This window comes from Saccostrea echinata, unplaced genomic scaffold (genome assembly GCF_033153115.1).
Source record: "Saccostrea echinata isolate AGI-Se365-2 ecotype Australia unplaced genomic scaffold, CSIRO_AGI_Sech_v1 ptg000083l, whole genome shotgun sequence".
In the NCBI taxonomy this organism is placed as follows: Eukaryota; Metazoa; Mollusca; class Bivalvia; order Ostreida; family Ostreidae; genus Saccostrea; species Saccostrea echinata.
This window is the reverse complement of record NW_026889832.1, coordinates 757847-781932: the sequence shown is the minus strand read 5'-3', so window position 1 is coordinate 781932 and position 24086 is coordinate 757847. Positions and strand designations below refer to the sequence as shown.

At 33.5% G+C, this 24086-nt stretch overlaps 1 protein-coding gene across 1 annotated transcript; it reads left to right on the top strand.

Annotated features, from left to right (window-relative positions):
• Window positions 1–1654: 1654 nt before the first annotated feature.
• LOC133176866 (uncharacterized) lies at window positions 1655–23997 on the top strand. The gene is made up of 10 exons (XM_061311924.1): window positions 1655–1698; window positions 3634–3862; window positions 5394–5516; window positions 6037–6157; window positions 7154–7302; window positions 8161–8202; window positions 11286–11336; window positions 15305–15346; window positions 21880–21927; window positions 23729–23997. Exons 1-10 carry the CDS (start codon window positions 1675–1677, stop codon window positions 23770–23772), a joined length of 873 nt encoding a protein of 290 aa, XP_061167908.1. The 5' UTR covers window positions 1655–1674; the 3' UTR covers window positions 23773–23997.
• The last annotated feature ends 89 nt before the right edge of the window (window positions 23998–24086 follow it).

Below are 24086 nucleotides of genomic sequence, written 5' to 3'. Positions count from 1 at the left end.
CATCAGAAGGACCCGCAACTTTCGCTTCAGATTGCCAAGCACCTGACGAAGGAATAGTTGCTACCCATTTTTTATCGACTTAGGTCAGTCGCGGCCGAGATTCGAACTCACGACCTCCCGATCACGGAGCGAGCGCTCTACACAGGAATATGAATATAAAAAGGAAGTTTCAAATTTCTATTAATAATTTTTAGTCTTAGTATTCTGTGGTCCGAATTTCAACCCAAAACTTCAGGGACTTCTTAAGGTACATTATAGAACGATTGCACAGAGCCGGACACTTGAACTATTTAACTTACGAATTAAATTGGGTTTTCTGACTAGTGAATCTTCGGACAAGTGGGCCTTCGAACTAGTGAACCTTCGGACTAGTGGACCGTCGAACTAGGGAACCTTCGGACCTATGGACCCTCGGACTAGTGAACCTTCGGACTAGTGGACCGTGACAAAACCCGGTGCTAGGACTTTCAGGAAACATCGGTTTTTCGGAGGAAACCCTATACGGAAACTCTTCGAGTTGTCAGCGATCTCGATTTTAGATCGGGCGTGGTATACGGTATACCACGACAACTTGTAATGGCGTCCGATTTCTGCCGATTCTCGTGTAAACCGTAAAATTGACTATGAAAAAAGTACGGATTACAATTTCATTCTAGTGTTCAACATATATTATCATTTTTTTTTAAATCCCAACTCATTTTTATGGGGATTTTAGGTTTTTTGGGGGGTGTCTCCTTTCTCTATGGGGTTTCTCCCGAAAACCGGTATTTCCTGGAAGTCCTAGCACCCGGAAAAACCCAACAACGCGAAAAGAAGAGGAAAAATGAAGGGGAAAATTTCAAATATCACAAGTACTAACATAGTGACTGTCTTTTTTTAAAATTGGGATTAAGATGTACTTTATCTGAAAAAGAGACATATTGTACCCGGTTTTTTTTTTTTTTTTTATTTTAATAAGAAGCCGTTTTGCGTACTTTCTTTTCAGGTTTATTATGAGTAACTGGAGTGTCTGTTTTACGCGTAACTTCTTTGCATTTGTAAATATGGTCAATAAATTTGTGACATCATTAAAGAGATAAACTACAAAATAATAGGACAAGGATTATGAGGATGAAGATAAATTCATTTTCTTTTTTTTTTCTTATGATGTAAGTTTTCTTGAAACTTTCTTCTTCCACACAAGTCAAACGTTATACTCGGGTATAACGCTCTGGGTCTTTGTTAGAAGTTGAAGAGTATTTAGGAATACAAGACTTAGTACGTAAAAAGGAAAGACATTTGATTGCATAAAGGAGACCTATAAAAAATGCAATTTTTGATAACATGGAAATGGAAGGAAAATTCGTCCTAAGAACAGCATCTTAAAAAAATATGTGATTGATCAAATCACTATTACCAGAACATTTCTCTACATGTCTTTATTTTTCATTACTTGTTCCAAATGGTAATTTAAATGAAAGTTAGATTATTTTGATTATCAGATTAAGGATTTAAATTAGTCATTAGAAAAGACACCCTTACCATGCTTGTCACCCTTAAACAATTTAAGTTATGGTACATGCAACATAAATATTTTTATTAGTGGCCTAAATTGAAAATATTCACAAATGGTATATCAAAAAGGGTCAATCAAAGTTTATTCTTGCAGACATTGCAGTGTCATTAAAAGCCTTGATGATCAATCTCCTCATATTGAAGGTATGTTTACATTTTCTCACATACATGTGCTATGTTGTCCAAAATCTTTTTTTGTTTATCAGATATGCCAGACATTTCATTTGATCTGTCTTTTATGTGCAATGACATTAACACCATTCCTTTACTGAAATGTGATATGCTGGCCATGGCTTTTATGAATATGAAATTTAATGTAACGATTCCTTTTATTAACTAACACAGAACTGGCATCCAATCAGAGTGTTAACAAAGACTACGTTAATGGTCTGATAACTCAACCAATACAATCTTCAAAACGACACACATGAATATAAATACGACTGTCTTATATACTTGTCAAATTGACAAGTTGTACTTGACATCTCCTCAAATTTCAGTGCACTACTATAAATTTATTGACGGTTTATATATATATAGATATATCTGTTGGCATTTAAATTCATTTCAGAAAACCCAGTTCTGTATTTTTGTGATATCAGTAGTGTAGCATGGCATGTCTAGGAAAATTTTACTGACTTAAAAAACACATTTTATATTCATCACATGTTCATTGTGACTGACTTTTGATATATCTAGCCGTTGAACTAGATATATAAATATATCATTCTTGTCCCACTTATTTAAGTAGCATGTTTTATTGAGTACAGTATTCATGATAATACAGTCAAACTTCATTTTCTCAAACTCTATTTGGACTGAGGAAAAAAGTTATAAATATCTGAGGGTTAGAGATATTCATAATTGGTGGTGAAAGACTTACAAAGCACTTTGACATATCCATGATATAAGATATATTGGTGTTCGATATACCGAAGTTCAACTGTACTTGTTTTCTATCTCTATAAGTTATCCAGTTGATTTGATTTATTTTTTATCATTTTATTATGCATATATAAACTTGTGGAATTCAAAACATACATACATGTATCAAACAATGAATTGCATCAAAGCTATTTCTAAATTGGAAAAAAAGTGTGACTCTTTTAACATGATGAATATTACTTATTCAAGACTTCTTTGGAGAACACTTTATTTTATTATCGCCAGGTATAGTTATCTTCTTAATTGCCATAAAAATCCTTCATATTGAATTACAGTGTACTTACATATCTATAACAATGATTAAGGGATACTTGCAGTATACATTTCATATATGCATGTAAACCTCAAATCCTTTTGAAGGTCACTGAAATCCTCAAAGCATATTAAGTGTCTTAAATTGAAACTTTGCCAAGGGTGATTCTAAAGCGGATGACACCAATTCTAATATAAGCATAATCAACACTTAATACGAAAAGGGGTTTAAATTACACCTCTATATATAAATCTTGTAATGAGTCCATTATTGTAGTAAGACCTTATTCAACAAATTCAACGATCAAGGAGTGTACTGAAACATTTTAAGATTTAAATGAATCATAAAACATTACATTGATGTCATATCTTGATGATTTTTTTAAGCTTTTAGCTGTTATTCTGTTTTGAAATTTGAAACTTAAATCCTTTCTAGATATATCATGGTATATGCTAGCTTAGATTTCTGTCTATTCATTTTTCTGTTCATACAAATTAACAGAAAAAATGGTGAAAGATTTCCACTTCCAGGGTATGTTTTCTTCAGATTTACCTGAAAAAAGTATTTTCTGTCATCTTCCCCACTCCCAGCACCTTGAATTTATTGATAAAAACTGCTGCACATTTACACATAAGCCTTGTGGCAACATAAATACACATACAATGTGTTATCAAAATTGTATTTGGGAAAAGCATGTGTACAGATTTCAAGTGTTAATTGCTTGTATCATTTTTGACAATAATTCATCAAGATGTTATTAAGATATAACCCATATATAATGCCTAAAAAAGTTTAGGTTATTCATAGGTCATTTTAAGTAATAAACAACGAAATTTATTTTTATCTAACAAAGTCAATAAATTCTTTTTTTTCATTAACAGGAAGTGAAATGTAACACTGATGCATGTCCTGCATCAAGACAAACTATGGATATTGTTTCAAACTGTCCAACCAGTGAATCAGAATGGAGAACAGCTTCTCAAAGAAAAAACTGTTCAGCTTTTGCCAGCCAATGTAGTGATCCTGATAAATTTGTGTACCATTGTGTTATTAATCCATTTGTGAATCAGACACTTGAAGTTTGTGCCTATGGAAAGTACATTGTTTTAGGTATGTGGAATATGTTTTAAAGAATTTCCTTATCTAGTCTAAAGATATGTTGCAAAATGAAAATAATGCAAATCAACAAACATGGACTCAATTCAAAGTCATGTCCAAGGACATCTCATTATTAAGGGTAAATTTTAGTTTATAGGTAGAAGTTATAGATTTAGTATATATATATATATATATATATATATATATATATATATATATATATATATATATATATATATATATATATATATATATATACCAGCTTCCTTTTGAGAGTTTCAGGAAAGTAAATGTACATAAGTACCAGAAGTGAAAGCTTAATTGTATACAACTAGGGCAATCGCACTAGGTCATTTAAATACTGGAAGGATAGGTAATGTAGACCACAGTGCAATGCTTGTATTGTCAATAAACTGTTGAAGTGGTGATCTTAATATAAAAAAGGAAAAGTAAACATTTTGAGAAGAACTTTCTCAAGTGCATATTTACCAAGTAGATAATGGACAGGTTGTCTTGAGTGCAATTTCTCAAGGTCTTAAACATTTATAGAAAATCAATTTTTAGTTAGCATGGGCTTAAGATTTGTTGATTGAAGTGTTTCAGTGAGTACCTTCATGTCCATTAATTTAATGCTGTAACAGTTGTACCTGTCTCTCAGTTAAAAAAAAAAAAAATATTAAATCTCATTTAATTAATGTGCAGAGTTTTAAAATATGAAGTCATTAAACTCTATACTAAGCTCTGTGCCCAATATTTGTACTGCTCCTGGACCAATGGACTTTGAGAATGATTGCTATTTGTTATCTTCACATTTCATACACACTACAAATGATATCATTTGATTTTGACTTGGACTATAATGATATACAATAAGTCACCTCATTGATATTAATCTTGATTCCTTATTTTTTTTAAATGTACATGTTTGAATACACACACACGTCAGAATAAGGAATATTAGAAACATTTTATGAGTGCACTGGTATTAGAGATTCAAATATTCATGTAATTGATGTGTTTTTCATTTAGAAATCCAAGCAAGCCACCAGTTTTAAATTTAGATTATGATATATATCACCATCTGACTGTATTTTTATATTTCCCTCAAACAGTCTTTGTGAATTGGGGGGGGGGGGGGGGTAAGGATCACAATCTCTGCCCTTAGATATTTATTGTCTGGAGATTATCTCTGACAATTTGTAATATTTTGCTTTCAAACTTGGAAAGCTAAGTTACAAAAAGGGGACATCATAACATTTTATGTGTTGTGTGTTTGTGAGAGAGAGGGGGGTGGGGGAGGGGAGAGACTCAAAGCTGTGTGTCTCAATTGTGCTGGGTTTTTGTTTTTTTTAAATTTATTTATTTACCTGTTGGTAATAAAAAGAATATGCCATAAACTATTTTTTTTATAAACTTTTTAAAAGATGATATTAATTTGTACCTTATCTTTAGTTTCATAAAGCAACATATTATCTAATATTGAGAAACATTGTACAGGTATATTGCTAGTTAGACTTGCACCTAATGTTGACATGTTTTGCAGGTTATTGTGCAGAGTACAGCTACAGTGGCAACATAATCCAGCAAAATTATGACACAGATTGTTCTAAATTTACCAACAGTCGTCCATGTCCCAGTGGGTATCATTCTACAGAGGCATTTAAATGTAAGTGTAAAGTAATATACACAATTGTATCTTATTGTGCACACTTTTACAGAATAACTACACTTTATTCTTAAAACTTCTACATAAGAAAGGGTGTCTTTTCCACCCTGTAAGCACATGTGAGTCAGAATTGATGTAATTTATAAATACCCAGTACTTTAACTGTACTTGGTGGCAAACCACACAGGGATCATAACACTGTAGAAATACATGTATTTCTTACCTATGACATGTATTATGTATATCATGTATAGTCATATCATAGACATGGATGGATGCTGAAAATGATGAAAATATGGGAAACTGCAAACACTATACTATGAATTATAAATCCATTACCTGCATGATCAATATGTATATAAGTGCAACTTCCTGGTGATGGATACAGGGTCATTATCATCATTATCAGTCAATCTGATAAAACTGACATACAGAAGTGTATATAAATGTTAGATTAGTAAATAGATAATAAACAAAGATTATGAATTAAGTAAACAATGATCATTTTCTTATGTTGAAGACCCTGGTTGCTATCAGCTGACAAAGAAATCAACAGTTCAGAATCCAACTACAGCACCCTCTGTCCATACTTCTGACACAAACATGCTTGTATCAACTCAAAATACATCCATAATTGAAGAGTGAGTTTAGTAGTTTCACTTTTTCACTTGTTCCATGTTCTTTTAGCTTTGAGGAAGTTTGGTGTAATTGCTGTCATTATATGTAGTCATTCATTATAATAGCCTAATTTGGTACAAATGTATTTTATTTCATTAATGATATTTTGGTGATCTGAATGGTTATTAGCATTATAATTCTTATAGCTTTCAATTCTCAAGCAATTGAGAATTGGTCAAAGATCAAGGTCAAACTAACAAGGTGCCTAATTAGGAGATATTTATATGGATGAAAAGGCCTTTAAGATCAACATGCATAGAGGAGAAAGATTAAGATTGAAGGATTAGGTTACTTAAGTCAGCAAAAGTAAAAAGTGGGGTGGATTTTGCTATTCCTATCTTGATGTGGAAGTAAAATTTCTTTGTGAGGTCTGATTGTCTGAGTTAGTTAAAGTTTCTGGTTGCAATATTTTGTTAATCAAAGTGTATTGATTTATATATCTGTTTTTTTCTGTATTGTACTTCTGTTTATTCTTTTTCAAAATGCAAGTGACAAAATGAACAATAATGCGGCTATTCCTAATACACTGTCTGCACACTTACCTTTTTCATTCTTTCATATTGGGAAGCTAGTGATAAATTCTCTAGTAGGCAAAGAGAGATAACTCTTTAAAATCACTCTGGTTCATTTTAGAAGTTTCATCATCTTCTGTTTGGTAGCCAAAATTGTTCTTGATAATTATCAACAGAGAAAATTTGTCTGCAGACAAGTTAGTTTATCAATTTCATTATGCTGAAATAACATTTAAAAGAAAAGAAAATTATTAATTTATGGCTATTTGAACCTTCAGGTGCTTATTTCAGCATCTCATGCAATTAAGAATTGATTGTCAAAAACATCAATCATTAACCTCAAATGATAATTATGATTATTTAGTGATGAGGAAAAAAAATGTGTATGCTCTGTTTGAGAAAGAGTACCATATGATTTTACTTGCTATTTTGTTTCAATATATATAGGCCAGGTATGGAACATGTTAATGATGACTGGGGATATGTCATTGGTGTCATCATTGCAGCCATTCTGGTCATTTTGATTGGAATTGCTGTGGTAATTTTTGTACTTAGACGACTTCGACCAAGATCTAAAGAACATCTTCATGAAAAAGGTAAATATACTATTTGTATTATTTTTCTTAATCAATTAATCATATACTAATTATTCAATAAATTATTTAGACCCAAGTAGTAACCGTTAATTAAGATTTGTTAAATTTTAGATTTAGTGCATCCCCCCTCACCCCCACCCCCTCTTTCCCCCCAGTGTTATCCCTTTATTTCAAAGTAAAGGGTTATATATATCAATTGTAACAGGCTTTAAAATTTTTGATTTCTAAGCAGCAATTTTATTTAGTTTAATATAGTTTAGACCCAAGTAGTAACCATTAATTAAGATTTGTTAAATTTTAGATTTAGTGCATCCCCCCCCCCCCCCCCCCCCACACACCTCACCCCCACCCCTCTTTCCCCTGAGTGTTATCCCTTTATTTCAAATTAAAGGGTTATCTATATCAATTGTAACAGGCTTTAAAATTTTTGATTTCTAAGCAGCAATTTTATCAGTTGAAGTGGTCAATTTGGTCGGGGTCCAACTCTTAGGGAAAACACTGCTCCCCTGCTAAAGTTACATGTATTTTACTTAATGACCAATAGACATTAGATTCCCTCTCCCCTTTCTCCATTAAACTTTAATTCTTCTAGTTATAATTCATTTGGTATCAACCATCATTGTATCAGCATATATTTTAGTGAACTTCTTTAAATTCCAGTCATGCACATGGTGGGCTAATATGTTTCTAAAACATAAATTACACCAAGTAGTGTGCCTTTAAGGCAGTGAAAATGTATATGATCTTTTTCTTGATATTCATTCTAATAAAGCTGTAATTTTGAGAGTTTATAATTTACTCATACAATTTCAATCCTGCTAGAATTTCTCACACATTTTAAAAATATTTTGAATACAGTAATGGAGAATGGTCAACTCATGATGGAAAATGAAGATGCAGGTAAATATTGTAATGCTTCATTAAATATTTAGGATGGATATTTCCTTTTTAGCTCATCTGAGCCAAAGGCTCAAGTACATGAAAATGAATTACATGTACATAAGAAAAACTTATGCTTATAATCCTTATAAAGAAGCAAAATCACCCATCCCTGGCACTTCATTAGAAGTGTGTTTTACTGTTACAGTAGTACTCATAAATCTTTTTAAAATCTGATAAAGAACAGCAGAACCAAGGGGACTCAGGTGAGTGTTATGATCCTGAACTCTCTGTTAAATATTTCAAAATATATTTAGGTCACCTGAGTCACTCAGGTGACCTATTGCTATCTGTTTTTGTCTGTCGTCGTACGTCGTTCGTCGTTCGTCGTCAATCAGTCGTAAACTTTTGAACATTTTTAGCTTCTTCTCTGGAACCACTGAACCAATTTCAACCAATTTTGGCATATAGCATCTATGGGTGAAGGGGAACAAAAATTATGAATTTCATGGTCCCTGCCCCCCTGGGGCCTGAGGGGTGGGGCTAAAACCACCAAAAATAATGCAATCTTTAAAAATCTTCTTCTTTACTCCTGGACATCAAGCAGTCAAACTGTTGGCATCATTGTAATAAGCATGGAGCCCTCTATCAAAATTGTGAAATTCATGGCCCCAGGGTCAGGGGTTCTGGCCCCAGGGTGGGGCTATATAGATCATATAGTGAAAGTGCATTATTTCTTTGAAAATCTTCTTCTCTGCTCCTGGGTATTAAATAAAGTTACTAAGTACATAGTTATGATGAGCAAGAGTGCCTCTTCCAAAATTGTGAAATTCATGGCCCCAGGGTCAGGGGTTCTGGTGTTAGGGCGGGGCTCTATTGATTATATATAGTGAAAATGCATTATTTCTATGAAAATCTTCTTCTCTGCTCCTGGGTATTAAATAAAGGAACTAAGTACATAGTTATGATGAACAAGAGTGCCTCTTCCAAAATTGTGAAATTCATGGCCCCAGGGTCAGGGGTTCTGGTGTTAGGGCGGGGCTCTATTGATTATATATAGTGAAAATGCATTATTTCTTTGAAAATCTTCTTCTCTGCTCCTGGGTATTAAATAAAGGAACTAAGTACATAGTTATGATGAGCAAGAGTGCCTCTTCCAAAATTGTGAAATTCATGGCCCCAGGGTCAGGGGTTCTGGTGTTAGGGCGGGGCTCTATAGATTATATAGTGAAAAAGCATTAATTCTTTGAAAATCTTCTTCTTTGCTCCTGGGTATTAAATAAAGTAACTAAGTACATAGTTATGATGAGCAAAAGTGCCTTTTCAAAAATTGTGAATTTCATGGCCCCAGGGTCAGGGGTTCTGGTGTTAGGGCAGGGCTCTATAGATTATATAGTGAAAATTCATTAATTCTTTGAAAATCTTCTTCTCTGCTACTGGATATTAAATAAAGTAACTAAGTACATAGTTATGATGAGCAAGAGTACCTCTTCCATAATTGTGAATTTCATGGCCCCAGGGTCAGGGGTTCTGGTGTTAGGGCGGGGCTCTATCGACTATATGGTGAAAATGCATTAATTCTTTGAAAATCTTCTCCTCTGCTCCTGCGCATTAAGGTGATAAACTAAGTACATAGTTATGATGAGGAGGTGGGCCTCTTCCAGAATTGTGAAAGCAATGGCCCCTGGGACAGGGGTTCTGGTGTTAGGGCGGGGCTCTATTGATTATATAGTGAAAATGCTTTAATTCTTTGAAAATCTTCTTCTCTGCTCCTGGGTATTATTTAAACAAACTAAGTACATGGTTATGATGCATAAGGATGCCTTTTCAAAAATTGTGAATTTCTTGGCCCCTGGGTTAGGGGTTCTGGTGTTAGGGCGGGGCTCTATTGATTATATAGTGAAAATGCATTGATTCTTTGAAAATCTTCTTCTCTGCTACTGGAGATTATATAAACAAACTAAGTGCATGATTATGATAGGCAAGGATGCCTCTTCCAAAATTTTTAAATATATGGCCTCAGTTTTTGGGGTTCTTGAGGAGGGGGGGGGGGGGGCTCTATTGATTATATAGTGAAAAAGCATTAATTCTATTAATCATTAATTAATCCTGTCTGCTCCTTTGTGTTGAGCTGATAAATAAATTGCTTAGCTATGATGAAAATGGGAGCTTTGAACAGAATTTTTAAATCTTGTGGTCCTAGGGTCAGGGGTTCTGGCATAACGAAGGGGGGGGGGGGGGGGCTTTTGATAATATAGTGGAAAAGTGTTAATTCTTTGAAGTCCATAGTTATGATGATGAGGGTAACTCTTCCAAATTTGTAAATTTCTTGACCCTTGGTATTGGGTTCTGGTGTTAGGGTAAGGCTTTGTTGAATCTGTAGTGAAAATGCATTGTACCTGTGAAATTCTTCTCTGCTTCTGGACATATTGGAAGCAAACTGAGTAAAAGTTTAAATGATATGAGTAAGCGTATTTCTACCAGATTTTTAAACATCTGGACCATTGGTCTAAGCATTCTGGTCCTGGGCAGGGCTCTATTAATTTGTATTCTACTGAGAGAAGTTATTCCCCTTTTCCATTCACCTTTGATAATTAATCACTGTAAATAATGTATTTGAAAGGTTAATAGAATAAGATAATTATGCAAGAATGTTTATTGTATAATTAAAAAAGTACTTTCTTAGTTTTAATAAACAGGTAGACTTGTAAGTTATAGATAAATAAAAATGAGACAAAAATAACTTATCTTATTAAAAGTTCTTCAAAGACCATAAGAGAGGTCAATGCTAGAGGTCTTAGTATGGGTTATAAATAGTACAGAAGCACTAATAGTTTGTTAATAGTCTGCATAGTGTTAAGTGGGGGACAGATTAGAACTTAATTTATGACTTGATACTGAATACTAGACTAATTATTTTGTTGATCCTGATCTTCCTACTTCTCTTGCTTTAGGGCAACAAAGCTTCAACTATCAGTGTATTTAACTTCTAAATTGTTGTATTATACTCAGGTGACCGTTAAGGCCCTTGGGCCTCTTGTTTGATAATACCATCTATTGGAAGACTTTGAAAATATTTATGATATATTTTAAACTTTGAACAGAAACTGGAGGAAAGAATACACAACCAGTGGATGGGAATGAACATTCTGCAGGTGAGGAAAAGGCTTTATGAATGACAGCTCAATGCAATAGCATTTTTAGTTCCTTTGAGCCAAAGACTCAAAAGAGCTAATATGCTATAGACATCTGTGTGGTTGATCAACTTTTTAGCTCACCTGAGCCGAAGGCTCAAGTGAGCTTTTCTGATCACATTTTGTCTGTAGTCCGTCTGTCCGTCTGTCTGTCCGTCTGTCCGTCTGTAAACTTTTCACATTTTCGACTTCTTCTCAAGAACCACTGGGCCAATTTCAACCAAACTTGCCACAAAGTATCCTTGGGTAAAGGAGATTCAAGTTTGTTCAAATGAAGGGCCACGCCTTCTTCCAAGGGGAGATAATTGAGAATTTGTGAAAAATTAATGGCATCATTAAAAAATCTTCTTCTCAAGAACCACTGTGCTTGAAAACATGAAACTTATGTGGAAGCATCCTCAGGTAGTGTAGATTCAAGTTTGTTCAAATCATGACCCCCGGGGGTAGGGTGGGGCCGCAATGGGCGATCAAAGTTTTACATAGGAAATATACAGGAAAAATCTTTAAAAATCTTCTTCTCAAGAACAGCAAAGCCATGATTGGTCATATTTAAATGGAAGCATCCTCAGATAATGTAGATTCAAATTTGTTCAATTCATGACACCCCCCCCCCCCCCCCCCCCCCAACCACTTTTATATTTAAACTTTTCAACCTTTCAAGATTGAAGTGATTTCTGCTTTTTCCTAGCCATAGTGCTCAGGTGAGCGATGTGGCCCCTGGGCCTCTTGTTGGGATATGGACCATTTCTCAAGAACACTTTGGCCAATTTTTGGCAAGTTTGTCATAGAGTATCCTTTGCCCAAGGGCTTTCATTTATACTAAAAATAGGGATATGGCAATTAAACAAGGGGGGATAATTAGGGAAATAAGAACAACTGTTGGTTTCTAAAATATTTTCTTCTCAAGAACCACTGGGCATATTATCACCAAACAGAAACACAACAATGAGGCTATGTTGTAGATTAAAAATTGTTCAAAACGTCGTACTGGCGCAAAGGGCATTTTCTGAAGGTCACTTCAAAATAGACCTAAAATTATGTTCTGTTGAAACTAATTTTTGCTCACTGTAAAGAATAAGATAATCAAATATTGTCAGTTGATGCATCTTAGGATATCATGCTATGTAGACTTGAAGTAGGTGATGATGAACTACTTTTTAAATTTTGCATATATTCATTTTCAAATTGATTTTAATGCATATTTTGGACACTTTGAAGTCTTTTTATCAAATCCAGTCAGGTAATGCATCATGGGGCCATATGTGTCAACTAAAAGAGAGGTCACAATGACCTACTTCTGGAACTTTATGGGTGATCATTTTCTAAACATTTTAGTTCATTATTTCTGATATTGTGAGGTTTACAATTATCAAACCTTGGATGTTGATACATCTTGGGGTCATGTAAGAAATTTATGAACAGTAGGTCACAGTGACCTACTTTCAGAATTTTGCAGGTATTCATTTTCAAATTGCTTTAGATGAAGATTTTGGACACTGTGGATCATTGGATCATCAAACCTTATTAGCTGATGCATTCTAAGGCCTAATAGTACGTATATCAACAAAAGTTGGTCACTGTGACCTACTTTTGGAATTTTATGACTATATTTAAATATTTAAGATACTAAGTTGCTTAGAATCATTAGTTGATGCATTTTGGGTCTTCGAAGTGTGTCATCCATAAAGTAGGTCACCATGACCTACCTTTAGAATGTCAAAGCTATGTATCTAAATATTTTGAATAATAGTAGGCTTAGAATCCACAAACTTTGTCAGTTGATGCATCTTGCCTTCTCAGAGTTTGTTAACCAAAAAGTAGGTCATGGTGACCTACTTTTGGATTTCCACAGCTATATCTAAATATTTAGGGTAATAAAAGAATCATCAAATGTTGGATTTTAAGAGAGTGTTAACCAAAACATTGGTCAATTTTTACCTACTTTTAGAATTTCAAAGCTATATATATAAATATTTCGAATAATAAGGGGCTTAGAATCGATTAAGTTTGTCAGTTGATGTATCTTGAGTTCTCAGAGTTTGTTAGCCAAAAAGTACATGGAGGTTATGATGACCCACTTTTGGATTTTTACAGCTATATTTAAATATTTAGGATAATAAAAAAAAACATCAAATGTTTGATTTTCAGTGTGTTAAGCAAATTGTTGGTCAAGTTTGACCTATTTTTTTGAATATTTATTCCCCTTACATGAAATGTCCATGGCATATAGTGTTACCTCTTTCTTTCTGTTATTCCCCACTCTCATTGCTGCATAATTAGTTTCTGGACTTTTTCTGCTGTGCTAATAGTTAATGATATGAGTTTCGGTTCATATCTTGACATTTCATTGTTTTCTTACATGTACATATACAGGTCACGTTTGAGTTTTGTGCTGATTGACCCATTTTTATGAAAGCTATTGCCCTTAGACCTTGAAAACTACTACTACTTCACAGTTCTTCAGACTTATATAAAATGAGCAGATTTTTGGTTGTGCCCCTGCTATGAAATGGCCAAGGCATACATGTATAGTGTTACGGATGAAAGACTAGTATAATATTTTTGGAGCAGGTCCATTCTAAATTAACTATTTGCCATACCTTAATCAAACTTTCATGGATGATTCATCTAAGAGTGTACACTACTGGACTTGCTTCGGTTGCTAGATTTGACCTACATTTTCCAGATGAGGGACCAGGTTAAAGTTTTTAGAGCAGTCTCTTTCTTAAAAAGCTATTTGCGGTACCTTGACCAATCTTGCCTAGTTGATACATCTAAGGATGCACACTACTGGACTTGCTTCGGATGCTGGATTTGACCTATATTTTCAAAATGAGTGATTAGGTTAATGTTTTCACCACAGGGCCATTACCAAGAAACTGTAAGGAATTTAATGATTCCAAGGTATGTTCTAAACCAGGGGCATATCTGCAGATTTGAAAGCATTACAGATTTTCGCCAGCCATGACGTAAATTCAATATTTCATTAATTTTTAGAGAAAATAGTGTATTTTGTCGATAGTTTGATCCAGCGCAGGACTGCCTCATCTCGATCTCTTGATATAATGTATGGAGTATAATATCAATCAAATATGTGAATAGTGATTTGGAACAAGCTTGCGTTCAGTAAATTCTGTACTCAAAATTGAGCAATTTTTTTTTCCATTTTGTCCTTGTTCTGAAAAATAATAGAAAATTCATATAACATGTATAATGCTGTGATGTTACAGAAAGAAGCATTGATGATAATCTGCTTCCAATCTGTATTAATTTTTGTCAATAAAGATTTTTCAAACAATATATCATACAATTGTGTACATTTCTAGAGTTGGCTTTTTTATAGGGGCAAAAATATGCTTTCACCATATATGGTTCTTTTTATTGATAGCTATAACATTAAAAGTATGTTTTACTTCTATTTTTCGTATTCCCTTCTACAGATTTGATTCTCATAGTGAATCAATACCCCAAAAATGTTCAATAACACTGATGATTCCATGTCTGTATTACACATGGGAGTAGGGGGGATTTAACCTTCTACCAAATTAATGAATAGAAGAATGAATCATTTTAGATCTATCCCAAACAAAAAAAGTATCATAGTAAACTATCGTTTACTATAGTTAACTATAGTTAACGGCAGTATCAAACTTTTCACTATAGTAAACCAAAGTTTTACTTTAGTTAATCAAAGTTTTCTTTAACAATGAACCCCGGATTGTTATTAACCCTACATGCTATTTTCATATATTAAAAGGAAATAGTGGTCTGTTCATATAATATTTCAAATATTTACATCATAGGTATGTAATTTAAGAGTTACAAGGACAAAAATAAATGATTTTGATGTTAAGTGCAGGAAAAGTATTAACAAACCTCTACATTAAGCATCTGTGTATTTTTGAAACACTTTTTATGTGTCTTTTCAGAGAGAAAACAATTATTACCATCTGGAAAACCTGTGGAATCTGGTATGCAAGTATAACAATCTGTATCTAATAAAATATGAAATGAAACATAGAGGAAAGTAACAGTATTGCAATATACATGTATATCTTATTTAAAGATGCATAGAATTGAAGGGAATATTATTTAATATTTTAAGTTTATTGGAAAAATTTATATTTGAATTTCAAACTAAATAATTTAACCCCTGTTTAATGATGCTAGAGAGATTAAGAATAAAGGTTAAAATTAGATTTTAATTTTTTAGTTCATCTTAGCTAGAAAATTAGGTAAGCTCACTTGTTGACAGTCTGTAATCTACCAGTGTGTTTGTAAGTTTGTTAATTTTTCAAATTTTTAACACCTAAAATATTAAAAATCATTATAGCACAACATCATGAAAGCTTCCCTTTTATGCCATAGATTCAGAGGTAATCAAATCAAATTTGTGTTTGAGACAAGGCCACAATGTTTGTGTGTGTGTTTATGTGTGTGTATATGTGTACTGAGGGAATACATTTTACCTAGGGATATAGAGCAAAGAATCTCTTTAAAAACCTTACATTTTAAGAACAAGTGGCCATTTAGTAAGCATAGAATGACAGAATTCTAAATTTGCTGTGCTGTTGATTCAATTTTTAATATAAATCACCAAAGCCAGAGGCCTAATTTTATTAAAGTTTGTCTGGTGTTATCAAAAAGAACTTCAATAGGAAGGAATTGGAACTTATGTTCATGATGTGGATGGCGCTGACATAATTTGTTGTCATGCCCTTCCTGTGTCCTTTCTCCTTATCTTAACTTCAGACTTGGCAGTTAACCCAATTTATAAGAATTTTTATCAAACATCATACAAAGATTCATATTATTCGTATGTTCAAACAATTCATATATATCATAGTTTTTCTTCACTTGTATTAGACTCTTCTTCATTTTGCATTTACCTTAGTTTTAAAAACAATTAAAACTGCGATAGCGCCCACTGTATTAATGGACTCGCTCTCGTATGTGACCGTAAAATTCCTCCAAATGCATTACCCTATACATTTTACTTGATTAAACGAACACCTGTCTAAGTGATCATCGACCGTGATTTTTGCAACTTTTTTTTTTAGTAATTTCAAGCACTAGTACCTTGATTCATTAACTATAAAATTTCCAATCCCTACTTTCGAATCCGATCATCTTTTTTTTTGGTTCAAACATCTATGAACATTAGTGTTGCCGTCGGATAATGTAAACACACGCTAAGCTAGCACCAACACCAGGTATTAATTGCAATGATACAGTGATTGAAGTAACTGGTGATAAACACGCAATCAGAGTAATAACTAATCATTAAGGAAATATATAATTAGGGTAAATAAGTTTTTATTTGTTACCAAATGCATAATGAAAAACATGGTACGGTTTTAATTCGTCATACAGTGAAGAACATACGAAGTTACATGCATACAGGCTTCCATGTAAAACAAATTCTGAAATTTGAAAGACAATCTTTATAGGTATTTTATTATATAATAAAATATCTTAATACTTTCAAATCCATAATACTTTTAAAAAATCAAAATGACTCCTTTGCGGATCAAGCGCAAATTTTATTACCGAACATGACGAATGTACCCCAAAACACTTAAGTATTAATGTTGAGCAATACTTATATTATTTAAAAATGGAAATATATAGTGTATGATGTAAAATTAATACCAAATAAATGTGTAATATTTTCAGCATTGTATATTTGAACAGTGCGGAAAAAAGCAATCTGTATTAAGAGACTACCTTTCATATGTGATCTTTTTTCCTTCTCGATTGGAAGGTCTCTTAAATACAGGTTTGACTGTATTTTCATTAATCTGTATTGTCTTACGAAAATTCTAAGAAGCAGCTCAAAATTTCAAATGCTCACTAATTCTTGACCTAAACATTCCATATGATCTTAGACTTCACGTTTACTTCATTTTGCTCTTAGTTCATCTAGTTGAATTCAATTAAAGATCGTATCTATTAACTGAATATGAAACAATAAGACTTCATAGAGCTGTAAAATAAGGGTTACATGTAAATGAACAGTGCACAACACACTACAAAATTTAATAATTTAAGAATAAGAGAGATTTCCTAAAGAGTTTGAAATCACATGTACAATGCACTATGCTATTTGTTTGGTATATGTTATTTAACCATACACCTGTTTGTCTTCGGGACAATAAAATGCATAATTTTCAGGATTTGTGTTTTGTTACTAAATAGTTGAATTGTTAAAGGTCTATGATTGATTGATTAATTAGGGCCCCACAAGGATTTGCGGGTGCCCTATAGTAATCACTCTGTCTGTCTGTCTGTCTGTCCGTCTGTCATTCTTCCGTCCACAAATTTTCTGTTTTTTTTTTTCAAATAACTTTTTTAGGGTTGACCAATTAACTTCAAACTTTGTATGTTGGTTGAATAGGCTGTAAAACATATTTTGATGCTAAGTTTGGTTCTCTATGTCATTCGGTTTGGAGCTGGGTGGTGGGGTAGATTCCTTAACTTTATGTAAGAGTGAATTGGCAAAGAGAGATAACTGCTGAGAATGTTCCTATTGTAAACTAGGAAAAGCTGCAATGAGTCTCTTGGGATTAATTAACTTTCCTCTTGAAGAAAATCCAAAGCATTTATCTTTATCTGCCACATTGAGATTAATTAACACTTCTGTCTGCAAATGAAGTTTGTTTTGAAGTTAAGGTCAATTTTGAATGATGTTTGCATTCTCTGAAATGTGGATTTAAATAATGTTCATACTTTATTTTGGTAAAATACACAATGAGTTATGATTTTATTGAAAACAAGATATAGATAAAGATATCTTTTTCATTATTATTTTATTTTTAGCTCTTCTGAGCCAAAGGCTCAAAGAGCTAATGCTATGGCCATTTGTGCGGTGTGCAGTGTGCGGTGTGCATAAACTTTTTAGAATATGGGCCATAACTCAAGAACCCCTTGGCCAATTATTGTCAAATTTGTCACAGGGTATCCTTGGCCCAAGGGCTCCCTTTTGTACTAAAACTGGGGTTGTGACCCTTTAACAAGGGGAGATAATTAGGAAAATAGAAACAAAAGTACTGGTTGCTAAAAAATCTTCTTCTCAAGAACCACTGGGCAGATTATCACCAAACTTACACAAAAGGATGAGGATATGTTGTAGATTAAAATTTGCACGGGGATTTACCCTGGGGCAAAGGGCGTGGTCTCAAGGTCACTTCAAAGTTGACCAAAAATTACATTTTATTAAAATGTTGATATTTTGCTTACTATAAGGACTAGGACCATCAAATCTTGTCAGTTGGTGCATCTAAGGACCTCATATCATGTTTACTCAAAAGTAGGTCACGGTGACCTACTTTTTAAATTTTGTGGCCATTCTTTTTCAAAATGATTTAGAGGCATATTTTGAACAATTTAAGGCCTATGATCATCAAACTTTGTCAGTTGATGCATCTTGGGTCCTCAAAGTACGTCAACTAAAAAGTAGGTCACCTTGACCTACTTTTTGAATTTTATGGCTAAACTTTTTAAAAACAATTAAGGTCATTAATTCGAATACGGGGAGGCTTAGAATCATTAAATCTTGTAAGATGATGCATCTTGGGGCCATAAAACATATTTATTAAAAAGTAGGTCACAGTGACCTACTTTTTGAACTTTGCAGGCATTCGATTTCAAAGCGTTTTAGAGGCATAATTTGGACATTTTAAGTCCTATGATCATAAAACTTTGTAAGTTGATGCATCTTGGGTCCTCAAAAAAGGTCAACTGAAAAGTAGGTCACTGTGACCTACTTTTCAATTTATATGACTATAATTAAATATTTCAGGAACTAATTGGCTTAGAATCATAAAACTTTGTCAGTTGATGCATCTTGGGTCTTCGGAGTAGGTCGACTAAAAAGTAGGTCACAGTGACCTACTTTTGAAAATTTATGGCGTTAATTAAATATTTCGGGTACTAATTGGCTTAGAATCATCAAACTTTGTCAGTTGATGCCTCTTGGGTCTTCAGAGTAGGTCGACTAAAAAGGAGGTCACCGTGACCTACTTTTGAAAATTTATGGCTTTAATTAAATATTCCGGGTACTAATTGGCTTAGAATCATCAAACTTTGTCAGTTGATGCCTCATGGGTCTTCGGAGTAGGTCGACTAAAGAGTAGGTCACGGTGACCTACTTTTGAAAATTTATGGCTTTAATTAAATATTCCAGGTACTAATTGGCTTAGAATCATCAAACTTTGTCAGTTGATGCATCTTGGGTCTTCAGAGTAGGTCGACTAAAAAGTAGGTCACCGTGACCTACTTTTGAAAACTTATGGCTTTAATTAAATATTTCGGGTACTAATTGGCTTAGAATCATCAAACTTTGTCAGTTGATGCCTCATGGGTTTTCGGTGTAGGTCGACTAAAAAGTAGGTCACCATGACATACTTTCAGAAAATTTATGGCTTTAATAAAATATTTCGGGTACTAATTGGCTTAGAATCATAAAACTTTGTCAGTTTAAGCGTCATGGGTCCTCGGAGTACAACAACTGAAAAGTAGGTCACGGTGACCTACTTATGAAAATTTATGGCTTTAGTCAAATATTTCGGGTACTAATTGGCTTAGAATCTTTAAACTTTGTCAGTTGATGCGTCTTGGGTCCTCGGAGTACAACAACTGAAAAGTAGGTCACCGTGACCTACTTTTGAAATTTTATGGCTGTATTTAATATTTTCAGGAATTATTTGGCTTAGAGTCGTCAAAATTTGTCAGTTGATGCATCTTTGGTCCTCGGAGTAGGTTGACTGAAAAGTAGGTCACCGTGACCTACTTTTGAAAATTTATGGCTGTAATTAAATATTTTGGGTACTTATTGGCTAGAATCATCAAACTTTGTCAGTCGATGTATCTTTGGTCCTCGGAGTACAGCAACTGAAAAGTAGGTCACGGTGACCTACTTTTGAAAATTTATGGCTTTAATTAAATATTACAGGTACTAATTGGCTTAGAATCATCAAACTTTTGCATCGTGGGTCCTTGGAGTAAAACAATTGAAAAGTAGGTCACTTTGACCTACTTATAAAATTTTATGGTTATAATTTTAAAAAATATTTTAGGTATTAATTGGCTTAGAATCATCAAACTTAGTTGATGGGTCTTCAGAGAATGACAAGTGATAAGTAGGTCACCATGACCAACTCTCAGGTACTAATTGGCTTAGAATCATTTTGGGTTCTCAGAGTGTGAATTGGAATTTCAAGGGTTTATCTAAATATACAGGATACTTCGAGGCTTCAAATAGAAGTGATAGGTTGTACAGTTTATCAGAAGAGCGATTCAAGGCCCATGGGCCTCTTGTTTTTTTATTTTTTCTTTCTTTTTTTTCTGCCTTGTGTAAATTCAAGCGTACTATTTATTTTAACAGGTATTCAGATAATAACCCCATTCTATCATTGCTGAAAAAGATTTTATTGTAAACTTATAAGAAAAGGTTGAGAGAGCAGTATAATTAATCCCTTGGGTTTGATTATATTGCTGCTTGCAGAAAATTTTAGAGGGTTATCTTTCTGTCACTTTAAGTTTGATTAACATCTTTGTCTGCAACTGATGTTTGTTTTGAAGTTAAGGTCAAGCCTAGGTGATATTTGCATTCACTGAAGGCTGGCATTTTAGAAAACACATGCTTCATTCTTCTTTTAATATACATTTAATTGAGTTATTATAGATATGATGTTTTTTACTGCCGTATGTAAATACAAGGAAACTATTTATAGGTTGTTGGATATTTAGCAGTTGCTGTTGCTTATTCTTCTTTACATATTTTTAAATTTTTGTAATCAAGTCAAGTTCTCATCCCCTAATCTGCACCCTTATATTTCTACCCCTTGGCGGGGCCCTTGCTGACTGGTCAGATTTCTAGTTATATGATGTCACTCATATAGGGACGGTGAAGGGCCTTTACTCGGTGAAGGGCCTTTACTAGGCACTCAGGGCTATTGAGCAGTGAGGGTTCTTTATTGTGCGAACGCCTACCATGACACGGGGCCTTGGTTTTTAAGGTCTTGTCCGATTGACCCGCAACTTTCACTTAAATGTGCCGAACGCTTGGCGAAGGAACAGTTGCTACATATTTTTATCGACTTAGGTCAGTCCGCCCATGATTCCAACAAATGACCTTCCGATCACGGAGCGAGCGCTCTACCGATTGAGCTACCGTGACGGCACAAGTTCTATGAAGGATTCCTTTTGGAACTTGTTTTTTATGAACAACCTCCCATTGAAGCTGTGCATTTCTAGTAAGGAAACAATTGAGTATTAGCGTACAACCCAATAAAATGATCCCCAACTCAGTCAAGGGGATTAATGAAAAAATGTAACTCTTACTTTAGATCACCTAAAACACCATTCAAAAATGTACATTAAGTTTAGGTTTACCTCCAAGTATGATTTTAAAGAGACTGAAATGTGTGACCTGCAATATTTTTTTTTTCACTGTTCCAAAAATTGCCAGGTTGGTGAGTTTCTGCTTTGAAATTCTTTTCAGAAATTGCAAGAAAAATAATACAGTCTGTGGAGGATGGAGAAAATTCAGGTGATAATGGAAGTGTACAATTGATTAACATATGTTAAATGCTATTTGTGGAGTTCTCTGTGTGTGTTTGTGTGTGTACTGTACAACAGTGAAACATGTCTTATCCTACGTACTGGGGCAATTTTTTTTCAGACTAGACAATTTAAAGAACATAGAAAGCAGTAAAATTGGAATTTAAATAAAGCTTGGAATTCATTATAGAATAGATTGCACAGGTGTCGGATTAGAAAATTTTCACCTTAAGGAAAGGAAGGAGATGGTCACTTGTTGAGTTATGTTTGTTACATTACCAAGTTCCACGAACTCACACCAGATCAAGTACAAAATGTTTTTGAATTAGGAAAATGTGGAAACTAGTATAGGACACAGGGCAGCTCTGTTATTGTAAATGTTTACGTTTCACCGGTTGTGTTCAATTTGTTAAACTCTGCACACATCAATGAGCATGGACTGACAATACTGGAAAGTTGGTTTTGCTTTCTCACATGTCTACTCTGAATTTTCTGGATTAAAGTTTTAATATTTTTCATTAATACACAACAAAATTTCTAATTTTCATAAGCATTAAGGGTAAAATTTACTTTGTGAAAGTTTAATTGCGTATCAATCAAACGCGTCCCGAAATTCGAAGTTTCAATAAATTCTAGATAAGATAAGTTTTTTTTAATTATATTTCCGTATGAAATGCTATTGCAACATACAAATCATGATAAACAGAAAATTTGAGAAAATATTAACTTCAAATCTGTGCCCAGGCCCCTTTCATGTATAATCGCGTAATTTCATACGATTTCCACTTTAAAATTGCCAAGTGTTTTTTTTTTTTTTTTTTTTTTTTCCTGCTGACAATCAACAGAAAAAAATCAGCAAAATAATACCTAAAATTATTATAGGACGTTTAATATTACGGTTTAAGTTTAAAGTTTGTCTTGACAACTAAAACACTTGGTTGTTCTAGCTTTATGCATTTGATATCAGCAATGTTTGTGAAGTACATGTACTAGCTTTCTTCTTTGAATTCTTTTCTTTTTTCAGAATGGTTACTTGTATTTTGAAAAAATCGTGTACACCAAAATATCAGTGCCATATTATATGTATATGTCTTGCTGTATGTCTGCTCATATATGCCTTATACATTTTATATATTTTGCACTGTATATGTGCTTTACACTAACACCAGTCCTATTCTCCTTATCTGTGGTTACTCAATACTTTTTATGTTAACTCGTTTCTAATAAAATAATACCTTGCGCAGATATCTTAAATGTTACTGAAATTTAACACTTTGTCTAAGTTATTATTAAGTATCCTTTAATACATATTTTAGATAATGAAATTGAATGCCTCAGTTACATAAGAGGATGCTATGTTGAAATTGTAGGAGAAACGAAGTGCTCGTGCCTATATCAGAGAAAACATGATCAATCAGAGATATTACAATTGTATCAACTTTTTTCAACTAATTTTTACATTATCCTGGATGGCGCCAGACCGTCAGTTTTGTGTGTGTGTGTGTGTTTAGGTCACAAGAGCCTGACCTTGAAGCGACAGAAATGATATAACTTTAAGATAACTTTATAAATAAATTGCTAATTTCAAGTATTTACAAGTGTAAGAAAAAGAGGTAAAAAGGGGATTTCTTTGCAAACATGATAATTTGTACAAAGCTGTCATTTATCATGTATCTTTACTTCACTCTAGGAAATAATTAATTGTTAAGAGAAATATTTGAGGAGAGTGAGGAAGCACATAGCATGCATATGTAGAATCAATGTCAGATGATTTGTTTTTACTTTTGCAGGAGGAAGATTGTCACAGGTTGATGAGCAGCCTAATGACTGCTAGAAGGAATTACAGAGTATCGGTCAACACAAATCAATACTGATGATGATCAAAAACTGGAGATGACAACAAGCGAGATCTATGAAAATTCACCATACTTTTCCACTGACTCCAGTGCTTTGATATAGAAATATATTAAAGATCTACAAGTTTCTCTCAAAAGATACTTTAAATAAGAAGATGTGATTTTGTCACCAGAATAAGCATCAATGCAAGGTTGTACAACTTAATGACAAACCAGTCTGACTGATATTTATTATACCCCCGCTCCGAAGGAGAGGGGGGTATACTGTTTTACCCTTGTGTGTGTGTGTCTG